We start from the raw sequence: 12,257 nt of genomic DNA, 5'->3' as shown, positions 1-12,257 counted from the left end.
CAGGGTTATGAATGTTTGCCATCACGTAGGGGGATTGGTTACAAGTTGTTATAGCATGGGGGCTGAACAAAAGAGGTTTGATTCAGGGATCAGAAAAGAAAGAGGATAGATATGATAGGATGGAAAAGGATCAGTTTTAAACAACTTACATTGGTATGGATTCTTGTATATTGACACAAATTCAAGGTTATTTTTGCTATACTGTATATACGTTTCTACTTCTGTTTAAGATATTTTTCTAAATTGACACAATGAAGAAAAAATGGATCCAACCCCCCCCCATGGTGACTTTGTCATCTTAGGGGAGTCTTCATGCATGTACAGTGACCCATGATTTTTCTAAACTAGCCTTCTTCCAGATGAAACTCTAGGAAGAAAAAGGAATAAACTAAGACTCCTGGTGAGGCTGGGATCCTCAACCAAACTCTTGGATCAAGAATTCTGTCCTCCCTCCTCTCTAATGATGGGGTTTAAATTCTCATGATGTTTGGGTGTGACTAGACCTGTTTAAAACCTGGACTCGTGGTGTGTGGCTCACTGACACTGGTTTAGCCACGAACATGTTGTAAACTTCCTCGCTTCACTGTTTGAACAAATAAAAAATACATTTCTCAAATAAATGTATGAACAATATGAAGAGTGTCTCAAACTCGGCACTACTGACATTTTGGTCAAGATAAGTATGGGGAAGTCGTCCTGTTCATCGGGGTTGTTTAACAGCACTCCTGAACTCTATCCAGTAAATGACAGTATCATCTTCAGTTGAGACAGTTCAAAATGTCTCCAGTTGTGATCTTGTTTAAGTGCCCCTACTAACAGCTCTGGAGAGGAGAAAAAAATCCCCCTCAGTGAGAAACATTGGATTAAAAGAATTAAAGAATTGGTAAGTATCAAGCTAGAGGAGATGAGTGAGTGATACATAGAAATAAAGAAAACAGACACTGAAAGAAGCTGCTCTCAACCTTCTATGGGGAGCATGAAGGTTGATCTTTGCACCAAGTTCTGACACAGTGGCTGGAGATATGCTATACAGTGAATACATTAGCCAGTGACTTGTTAAAAGGCTACCTAAAAACATCTGGCCAAACGAAGATGCAATTTTTTTCTTATCTATATGTAACTCAGGATGGACTCAAGTTTGATATGTAGCACATGTAGACCTTGAATTTGCAATCCTCCTGCCTCTACCTCCCAAGTGCTGGGACTAGAGAGAGGTGTATAGCACCATGTCCAGTTAGTGTTTGCTTCTTGATAAGATAACACAGCTTCTGGAAAACCTGGAAATATTTAGAACACTTTGCAACTTTAGTTCTCTCAACTATGCTGAGAGAAGTTGTGCTGTGGAGTATCTTTCTGTACTTTGTGAGATATCTTTCTTCATGCTGTGAATATGTGTTGCTCTGATCAGTTGATAAATAAAGCTGTTTGGCCAACGGTGAGGCAGAATAAGGTTAGGCGGTACATTCGAACTGGAGAGAGAGGAGAAAGGAGAGTCGAAGAGACACAGGAGCCAGCTGCCCAAGGAGCAACAAGATGCCCGCAGACCAGTAATGCCATGGCCATGTGGCAAAACAGATGAATAGAAATGGGTTAATTTCAGATGAAAGAGCTAGCTAGCAAGAAGCCAAGCCTGCCATAGGCCATACAGTTGGTAATTAATATAAGCCTCTGAGTGATTATTTTATAAGTGGCTGTGGGACCTGAGGGCTGGGTGGGACACAGGAAAACTTCCAGCTACAAAGTTGCCCTTCTGATTTTGTAAGGGAGGCAAATGTTTTAAAGATACCACAGGTCACATGACATGAACAAAGAAGATTTCATCAATAATCCAGAAAAAACCTAAGACAACAACAAAATTAAGGCTTCTTCCTATGAAGGCGCTGTGCAGTGGGCTGGTGTTAAAGCTTGGTTGTCCCGTCTCAGAAATGCTTGTGGTGACAAGTGTCTCAGAACTGATTTCTACACCATTTGGAATAATGTTTGTGTATAATGATAGAATCCATATCTAAACACAAAATGTTTCACAGACACCTTCTACAGAAGCCTGAAGGCAGCAGGATTTTGGCGGTCACTCATTACATGGAGTCAGCTATGGACTCGACATTTGTAGTCAAGCTGTGCTCAAAAGTTTCTGAATTTGGAGCATTTTTTAGTCAGGATTTTCCAACTAGGGATGTTCCAACTGGCACCTGATGCTCACACACATCAGAAACCTGAGGACTTACCTTCGGTCCTTGAGTTCCAATGCCCCGAGGCCCAGAAGGGCCTGGAGGACCTCTGACCCCTGGCTCTCCCTGAAAAGATATAATTAATGACATGTTACCAATTTAAAAAAAACTTACATAGCTTTTCATGTTGAATATATATTTTTAATGTCCTTTGAATTTTCCTAAGAAATTCATTGAGCCCATTTCACCTAAATGAGTTTGTTGGTTTGACATTGTGTGCTCTCTTGACTCTCTTCTCGTCACTTATATACTCTTTCCTGATAAAGGGTTCCATTGCAAATCAATCAGTTAATTAACTTCTTGGCAGCATTAACATGTGCTTCTTTCAGAACTTGCTTCTCTAGAATTTGGAAAAGTAATTACTGCTTTTATTTTAACAGAGGAGGAAAGAAAATTGAAGGATAAAAAGTGGCCACAAAGAGCTCCTAACCACATCCTGAATGAGCTGCCCCTATCATTTCCTCAACTAAAATAATGCTATTTGACTTGGGGGTTGACTCTGTGGTGCTTGGACCACAAGAGTGATTATGAGCACAGGCTACATTCTATAAAGATCTTGCTGTTTCTACAAGGCGTGACACTTTAAGATCTTCCTGAGATGGCATTGTTAAGAAGACACAAATAAAACCCTCTTTATTTGTCAATTTCTCTATGCTAAGATAATGTAAGGAATGTTCAGGGTTGATATCATTTAATGCTCAAACAATCCTCTATTACCATGCTGACTCCTTTACCTAATTCTTCTGAATTTCAGTAAATTCACCAGATATGTGGAAGATAATATCTACACTTGATAAGGATGGAGTGAAATGAGAGAGTGATTCAGAAGGCCTAGCACAGGATAAATGTCACTTGGTAAATGTCAGTTCACTACACACCTGTTTTAATTAAAGAGGATACAACTAAAGCTCTGCAAGTCTGCCCAGGGACTGGCACAAGAGGCTGGGCAGAAGTGGAGAAGCAGTAACCCTCTGACCAGCTATTATAGCCTCTTGGGCAAACAGCCTGGCACTTTCTCTAAAACCCCAACATATATGTACCACCTGCACCAGTGATTTCATTGCTAAGCATATATTCAAGGAAAATAAGAGCATTACACCCAAAGTCCCACAAACATGAGTCCTTAGCAGAATTATTCATTATAGCTCAAAACCAGAAAGAACACAATGTCCATCATCTGGGGAAGGAGTAGACAAAATCCTGCAAGAAACAAACTGCATTCATGCAATAATATGAACACACCTCAAAAACATTGCTCTTAATGACAGATACTGGCATACTGTATGATTCCAATTATTGAATATCCAGAAGAAAATAAATCTACAGAAACAGAAATATACGAGTATTTGCTTGAGGCCAGGATTAAAAACATGAATTGATCATAAATAAGCATGAGGGATCCTATGGGGTAAGGAAATGTTCTAAAACTGATCTGTGAAGACAGCTGTAAACTAAACTTTACTGCAAAAAAATCACTGGAGTGTGCCCCCGAGTGGAGGACTCCTGTGAAGAGACATGCTTCTGTGAAGTCATGAACAAGAAAAGAGGAGGGGCCAGAGAGATGTTTCAGCAGTAAGAGCACAAGTTAGTCTTCCAGAGGTCCCAGGTTTCGTTCCCAGCACCCACATGATAGTTCACAACTGTCTGCAACTTCTGTTCCAGGGCATCTGACACCCTCTACTGGCGTCTGGAAGCACCAGGCAGACATACGGTGCACAAGCTTACATGCAGGCAAAATATCCTATGTATAAAATTTAACTGTTTTAAGTTTTTGTTTTAAAGAAGATTTAGAATCAGGCTTTGGATCTATATGTCCCCAGATGTTTATCTTTCTACAATGTTTCAAGATATAATTAAAATAATCTGGGTAACTCTACAGCTCACTTTTTTACCGGCTCATTTCTCACCATCTTTTCAAAGGATTTACAGGCAGTCCATGCCATAGAGGCTGAGAGAAAGATATTTTTTTTCTTCAGTGGTGTAGTCATCCACAAGTTGCCCAAGCTCATGTAAATAACTCTTCATTCACAATTCTGAAAGTTTGATCCCTATTAAATTCATTGGTGCTCCAAGCTGCACTTGAGTGGAATAATTTCTTTATTTCTGTCATCATGCTCTTGCTGGGATGATTAGACATTTGTTAAGTTTCCTCAGAAAAAGTCCACACGACACAGTTCCATCTCTGCCATCTAGTACTAGTGTGCCTTTGAGGCTCTCAGTACTAATTATCTCTTCAATACCTCTCTCTACTGACTGCCAGCCCTGAGTGACTTCAAATTCCTCCCAGCTCTAAGGATCAGTCTCTCACAAAGGGCTTGAAGCAGGGAACATGAATACTCTGTGTCCGACACATTTCTATAATCTCTCCTTTCTTGAGAACCTCTGAAACACCCGAAAAGCAAGTGTCTGTATCGTGTGAGGGCCTCCAGCTATACCTGACTAATCTACCTCTCTGCTGCTTCTTAAGAGATATGAAGTTCATATCTGTCAGGGTTTTAATACTCTCCAACAAAAGAGAGCGCCAGCAAATATTGCTATACAGGTTTTACTTGGAATCACTAAATATGTTGTCAAACAGATGTGATTGATGACTTCCTTTCCTGGGTTGCTGAGCATCTCTATCGTCCCAGGCTATGGTAGACAGATTAATCATGATGTAGCTGGACATGATGTGCCTCCTCTGTGGAACGCACCACCTGAGCTGTGAATGACGTGGCTGAGAAAAATTGAACCTGGCTCCAGTTTGAATAGGTGGCTAGGTCTGCCTGTTTATAAAAACAGGAAGAAAAACACATGAACCACCACCCTGAGGATAAAGGATAGCATGAGCAAAATCCTCAAGAACAAACAACATACTCCTGAAGGAAGTACAAGGACACACTGCCGGCGTGGGTTGGGTGTGGGGATTGAGGAATAAACTGATTTCAAGAGAGGTGAGAGGTCCCTCAATCAAATGCAGTGTGTGGTGCTGGTTGTTTTTGCTGTTTTCCTGGGGGGAGCCGCCACCCAGCTCCTAAATAAATCACACATGAAGTCTTATTCTTAATTATAATGTCCAGCCTTAGCTTGGCTTAGTTTCTAGCCACTTTTTCTTAACTTAAATTATCCCATGTGCCTTTAGCCTCTGGGATTTTCCTGTTCTCTTCTGTAAATCTTACTCTTACTCCGTGGTGGCTTGCTGTGTAGCTGGGTGGCCAGCCCCTGGAGTCCTCCTCCTCCCTGGCTCCTAGATCTTCACTCCCTTTTCCCAGATTGCTCCTTCTATTTATACTCTCTGCCTGCCAGCTCCACCTACCCTTTCTCCTGCCTTGCTATTGGCCATTCAGTTCTTGATTAGACTATTGGGTGTTTTAGACAGACACAGTAACACAGCTTCACAGAGTTAAACAAATGCGACATAAACAAAAGTAACATACCTTAAAATAACACCCTACAACAGTGTGGGCATCATTCAGACCCAACTTACTTGAACAAAACAATAATAAAAAAATCATGAGGCAAACTGGAAAATTTGAACACTAGATATTTGCTATAGTAAGAAATTGTTGGTGTGGTTAGGTTTTACAGTAGTTTGGCAGCTATGTTTTGAAAGGAACTTCTTTTATTTGAGAGATAAATATCAAATCTTTATGTGGATGCTGTCTGGGGATTCTTTCAGAGAAAGGCAGTGGAGAGAGAAGAAGGAATACAGCAGAAACAAGACAGACTGCGTGCTGGGAACTGAAGTGTAATCAGTATGTTGAACGCTTGTGTCATGTGACTTCCTTAATGTTTACACTAAATGGTTTTAATAACATTTGCTTCAATTCGTGAACAATATCCAATAAAAATCTCACCATTGACCATGAGTCGGTATTTCGTAGTGTTGTAGGAAAAGAATACATAATTTAAATGATGTTTTTTAAGAAACTGGCCAAAGGGGAGAGGTACATGGGTAGATAATGAGCATCACGGATAAAATTTGCACATTTCATGCATTCTTGATATGTACCAAATGTCATATAATTTTTTTAAAAAGGGGGCTGTAAATGAAGCCATAGGGTTTTTTTTTTCTTAATCTCATTCGTTGAAGAAAAAAATTGACACGCCACTCATGGTATTTTCCTTGTGGTTTTGGTTAAAAGTGTCTTCTCAACTAGTACAGATCATATTAAAACATGTACATGTGAGCACACACATGTGTGTGCAATATGCTTTCTATAGACAACAACATCAGAAATTTGATGAGCTGTAAATAGAGAGAAATCGCATCTCACCATGACAGAGAAAATACATCATAAATGTGTTATGTCTCTTGTCCCTTGGGCCAAGGGTCCCTGTTAAACCTGGACAGCTGGGGCATGGAAGACAGAGGACTGATTGAGTCTCATGTCACAGTCAACACCACTGCGTCTGCCACGACACAGAAGACGCTGAGAACCAGTGTGCTTGTCTATGGCATTTCTGTTATGAGGGCTCATTGTCAGTAGAGTGAGTGCCGCTCTCTGATAATGGATTTAGCTGGCCATGTAGCATTGGAGGGTGTTAGAGCCTGCAGAGGGAGCCCTTGTACCAGGAGACAATGAGCAAGACAGCAACTTCTCGAGTTTCTATTTGTACCCATGTCACTCACTCTGTAACCCCACAGCCCAAACTCTACAATCATCTGCTTTTACTCCCTCAAGGAAAGAGCTGTTGAGAAGACCTCCTGCTTCTCAGTGCCCACAAAGGGACTCGAGATGGGAGACGCCTCCTTCCTTTTCACTGGAAATAGCTGGTCTAGGACTGACTACACACTTGGTCCAGAGAATGAATGATCTACACACTTGGTCCAGAGAATGAATGATCTACACACTTGTTCCTGTGAATGGATGATCTAGCAAGGGTTTTAGCTACCATAACCTTACAGAGCAGTTAATTTTGACTCCTTTAAAAACAAGCAAGTTCTTAAAAATGACGGTAGTAAGCATACAATAAGACTCCTATTTTTTCACAAAAGAAAGGACTAGAGAATCGCCAGCTACTCGCACATGCAAGTTTTCCTCATATCAGCAAATTTTTGCTGTAGCTTATAATAGAAATCTTATTGTGAGTAATAATAAACACTTATGAAGTTTATTATGCAGCAAATAATTTCAGTCACTATCTTAGCAATCTTATGAACATCAACTTATTCCATTTGATAAATAAGGAAACTGAGGCTTCAGGGGACAAATGGCATGTCCACACCTATGGAGCTTGGTGAAATCCAAAGCCAGGTGTAACTCTCAGAGCCCATTTTCCCATTTTATGTCTCCTAAAAACAGCTATAAAAGGGCAGCCGTCCCCAGAATCTTTCTTTCAGCTGCTATTTAATGCAGAGACCACAGCTCTGTGGCTCTGAAAGTCTTTTTCCTACAACCAGGTCAGTCATATTTCTGAGAAAAAAATATCCTGAGTTATAAAAAGTCTCATGGGTAATAAAATACCCACGCCACCTGCACGAGTGCCCAGCTGGCTAAGGCTTCCTGCTCTATCGCCTGCCCCCCTTCATTGCTGTTCCTTGATTCTGGGGTTACTCCAAACTTTGCAGTGATCTAGTCCAGATCACCTATCTAGACAAGTCCTTTGTATCTTTTCATCCAGCCTACAGTGTACCTGATTTCGTGGAGTGATACATGTTATGAAGGCTGCTAATTAGAATGCTGTTGGATTAAACGCCTTATGTCCATCGCTTCATGCATCTATCAGAGGGACCCTGGGAAGCAGATGTCATACAAAGCACAGATGAGGAGGCCAGCTCTCGGGGATCATGGAACTGACAAATGGCAAAGGGTCTGGGACAGCAATAATGATGAAAAAAATGGCAGATTGTGGTGCTTCCTATGTTTTGTAAGACTTAAATAAAATACTTCAGACAATAATTAACCTACTAGACTGACTTGCACATGCATATATAGTAATAACGCTTTACTTATCTTCTCTTCTTTTGTTTACGCCAATGAAGGCCCTGACATTCTTTGAGAGGATGATAAAACCAACTTACAGTTGTTCATCCAGTGGTTTCATGCTTTTCTAGTTTGGAGATATCAAAAAACTAAATTGAATTCACTGTGGAAAACATCAGTCTTAAGAATTATTCAAGGAATGATACTCTAAAGATTCACTAAATGATGAAGCCAAAAAAGGTTGAATTTTAAAAATAAGGGGGAAGTCAAAGAAATTAAAGCCATTAAATGTTTCTCTCTTTCCAGGTTCTGAATAAAATTAAACTGTGACTACAATGTCTTCAGCTTCCACCAACATAAGCACTGTGAATGATGTCGTCAGATGCCGTGGGTTAATAACTCATGAGTACCACACTCGCATGTTGTCCGAGTGTCAGTGGAAATTTTAGAGGCCTTATACAGACACCTAGATAAGGGTCATGAACGATTGGCTGACTAACGCTTGTCCTATCCATCTGTCACTCCTCACTGATGGCCATTGTGCAACCAGGAAAACAGTGACAGCTACCAGCATGATCACTATGGGAATACAGGAACAGTTGGGAAGGCTCCAGGAAGTACAGCTTCTCAAGCTGCCGTCACGCTTCCTTTCCGCTGTCTTCCAGCTTCAAATTTCAACTCCTCTACCGCTGCTATCCGCCCTCAAACACTTGCATCCTAGTTTCTGCTAACGTTAATGCTTGCTAAAGAACTTTGAGGCTTGTTGGTAATTTCTTTTTTTTTTTTTTCTCAAAATCAGCTCATTGAAACTGAGCATATGATGGCCTGGTGTTAAGAATCTCACTGGAAAGGGAAAGTCTTTCTTAGTCAGAGTTCAAAATCATGCAAGTAAGGACATCAATGTTGCCCCTAATAAGAGAAGAAGAGGCTCTCTGCTATCTACATTCACCATGCCTCTTCGTCAGAGGAAGTTTCTACAGTCTGCATTGCTAAAAACACAAAATATGGAGATGGCAATGTGGGTAGTGAATGCTCAGGGTTTAGTGTCTTCAGGGTTACGGTGATGTGTACACTCCAGGAAAGAGGAATGTAGCCCCCCGAAAACAGCAGACAGAGAAGAAAGCAGTATTTAAAGTAGTAGGCAGCCTGGAGTCAGCTCAGCTTTCAAGGATTCAAGGAATTGCCTTGAAAAGTTACCTCATCAGATTTCTCAGGTCCTGAATTTGACATTTTCAGAAACCTACAGGTCAAACTCCCTACCCTTCAAACTTCACGTTTCTGGCTTTAATTATTCCTGCTTTGAGCTTATGGCCCATTCCTTAGCATTTTAAAATATAATTTTATTAATTCTTTGAAAATTTCATGAGCATGTATTTTGATCATATGCAGCCTCCAACCCCTCCCAGACTCACCCCCACTTCCCTGCCTCCTCCAAATTTGGGGACTACTAGGGAGAAGTGGGTTTCTAGTCCACTTTGGAATCATGAATCTTTAATATCATTATCCCAAATCCTGCATCCTTGACTGGCCCTTCTTGTCTGGCCTGTTCAAAATGGAGTTCCTTGTCCAGTCCACATCTGCTGATGGAAGCCCCAGATTCCTAATGCATCTCTGTGTGAATTGGTCCTCTATTCTGCTAAGACTTGGTGGTAGCATACACATATGTGAACCATTGCAGAGAACAGAGAAGCAATTCAGACTCTGGGAACATTTTTAGAATAATGATACTCAGTGGAATTTCACATAGACTTGCATTTTAATTTATTACTATGGGCCACTTTTGTCAAATAAAGGATGTATTTACAATACTCAATATTTAAGGCTTGGGGAAAACGTTTAACTCTTTTTGGTTTGTGTTTCTCTTTACAGTTTACACAATCTAGGTTTTGATAATGGAAAAGTTAGGATAGAAAGAAGAGCAATCCAACTGCACGCAAACGGCACAAGGTGATTAGGAAATGGACAGCAGTGGAGACTGAGCACGGGGTGGGGGTGGGGCTGGAAAGCCCTTCTGTCTTTTCTAACTGAGTCCTCCTCTCAGTCTGTCACTCATCAGATTCACAGTTTCCCTCTTAACACACAACATCCATGCTCTGCTATGTTTACATTGCCAAGAGGCAAGTTGTTCAACCTCTGCTCATCAATTTCCTCAAATTCTGTAAAAATAGGGAAAATGGTTAAAACACAATATTCTAGAAATATTTAGGTAATAAATACTAATTATAACCATTATCATAATTCGAAGAACAATAACAACCCAATAATCCTTCTGTCCACATGTTATTTCAACCACTTGGTAGCTTTCTGAATGCCCTTTGAATGCCCCCAAATCCAGGTTAGCTTGGAGGATCGGTCTATATGAAACCATTCCACAGGTTTGGGTGAGACTTTGGCTTTAACAGAATGAAGAGGACCTGGCAAGATGAATTTGTCCTTGAGGGGCTCAGAGGGCCACCCCAGTATTCTGTTTCACCAAGGCCAGAAACAAACTCCGGGACTGGGGCTTATCTGAGGGTCAGCTCTCTCTCAGCCGCAGGCCCCTTTGGGACTTTTCAGGTAAAGTCTGAAGAGCGGTGACTTAGCTGCAGCCCCTAAAAGGAAGCTGAGAGTGTCTCAAAGTTGTCTTCAAATCATAAGGATCCCCTTTATTCTCAGGGCTCCAGTGGAGTGACACGGGCAGGAGTGGGCAGGGTCTCTGAGGATGACTTCCACCCCTGTGAGTGTAGACATCAGGACACAGCAGGAGCTCTTTGTACTCAGCAAGAGGCCAAACGCTCCGGTCCTTTCCCAGCGTGTTTTCCAGGTGGACTTTCAAACCTACATTGACTGTTGTCCTTGAAAATTTTTATAGGAATTTTTTGAAATAGCTCAGAAATTCTTGCCAAAATTTGATGGTCTATAAACATTTTCCGCTAGGGGAAACCAGAGTTCCACAAGGTGCTAGATGCCAGGCATTGCTTTTTATATGTTTTAAAACATAGAAGCTTTGATTCTAATGTTTGTGTCATATGCTAAACATATGTGACCTTAACTAAATATCACATAAACCATCATAAATTAATCATCAGCCTTAATAGTTTCCTCATTTCAAAACACATTTGTTTTGCAAGTTCATGCCTTAAGGCTAACGTTTTAAGGTGACTACACAGAGTTTAAATGAAAAACATACCAGGATATAAATGTGGACACACACACACACACACACACACACACACACACACACACAAACACACCCCTCTAGATACTTACAGTTTCTCTGGCATTTTAACTCACAGTAACAGAAAGATTTATAACATATTTGGGTACTAGGTTTTTGATGTCTGTCATTGACAATTTTGCTGATTTGATCTCTACTTTATGGGAAGGATAAAGTTAACTGTAAGTCAGCTTTTTCAAAATATTTCCCTTACTTTCTTCATTTATGTCTGTGTACATGTTTGTGCATATGTGTGCTTCCATAGTCTTCTTTAGAAAGGAAGGCCAGATGGATACTTAGGGTCTCTATTCAAAAGGAGAGATGGTTTCGAAAGTTATTTAAAAGCTAGTGTTTGTTTCCGGAATTTTCTTTATTTTCAAAGCCATGGTTGAAAACTTTCTTTGAGTCTAAGACTAGCTCATGCTCCTAATATCTCCTTTGGAGCTGGAGTTCTTGTGGCAAACACACGCTGCACAGGAAGAAACAGAAGACAACATAGAGAGAGCAAAGACTGGGCAGTGGGAGGCAGAGATGAACAGAAGCAGGTAGATCCTGGTTCGCGGGGCCCCCCCCCCCCCCCCCCCGCTGGAATCGAGTTGGAGGCCAAGATGAGTTCACTCACAGTTCTAGAAACACACGTGTTACTTCTAAAATCAAAAAGGTAAGATAAAATTTTGCACGTAAGAATACTTTCTTGGTATTTTTGCCAAAAATAATGAAATATGTGAAAGTACAGGGGATTTTTGCAGGAATGTGACACACAAAATCATCCAGAAAATACCTTAGTCTGAATATTAAATAATCTGACAGAGAAGAATACTCGCAAGGATTAAATTTTAGGTGTTCTTTATCTGTGTTGTTATTAATACAAAATATGAAGCAGTAACATAATAACTTAATATAATAATACTTATATAAATATTCATA

The 12,257-nt window shown here is 40.6% G+C and overlaps 1 protein-coding gene across 1 annotated transcript in view; it reads right to left on the bottom strand.

Annotated features, from left to right (window-relative positions):
• Col28a1 (collagen type XXVIII alpha 1 chain) overlaps positions 1 to 12,257 on the bottom strand; it is a 164,635-nt gene that overhangs the window by 62,579 nt on the left and 89,799 nt on the right. Inside the window, exon 26 of the mRNA XM_006986901.4 lies at positions 2,226 to 2,294. Within this exon, the coding sequence (XP_006986963.1) occupies positions 2,226 to 2,294 (69 nt within the window). The remainder of the gene's footprint in view (positions 1 to 2,225; positions 2,295 to 12,257) is intronic.

The sequence above is a fragment of the Peromyscus maniculatus genome, chromosome 3, assembly GCF_049852395.1.
Source record: "Peromyscus maniculatus bairdii isolate BWxNUB_F1_BW_parent chromosome 3, HU_Pman_BW_mat_3.1, whole genome shotgun sequence".
In the NCBI taxonomy this organism is placed as follows: Eukaryota; Metazoa; Chordata; class Mammalia; order Rodentia; family Cricetidae; genus Peromyscus; species Peromyscus maniculatus.
Note: the sequence above shows the minus strand (reverse complement) of the source record. Positions and strands in the feature narration are given on the sequence as shown.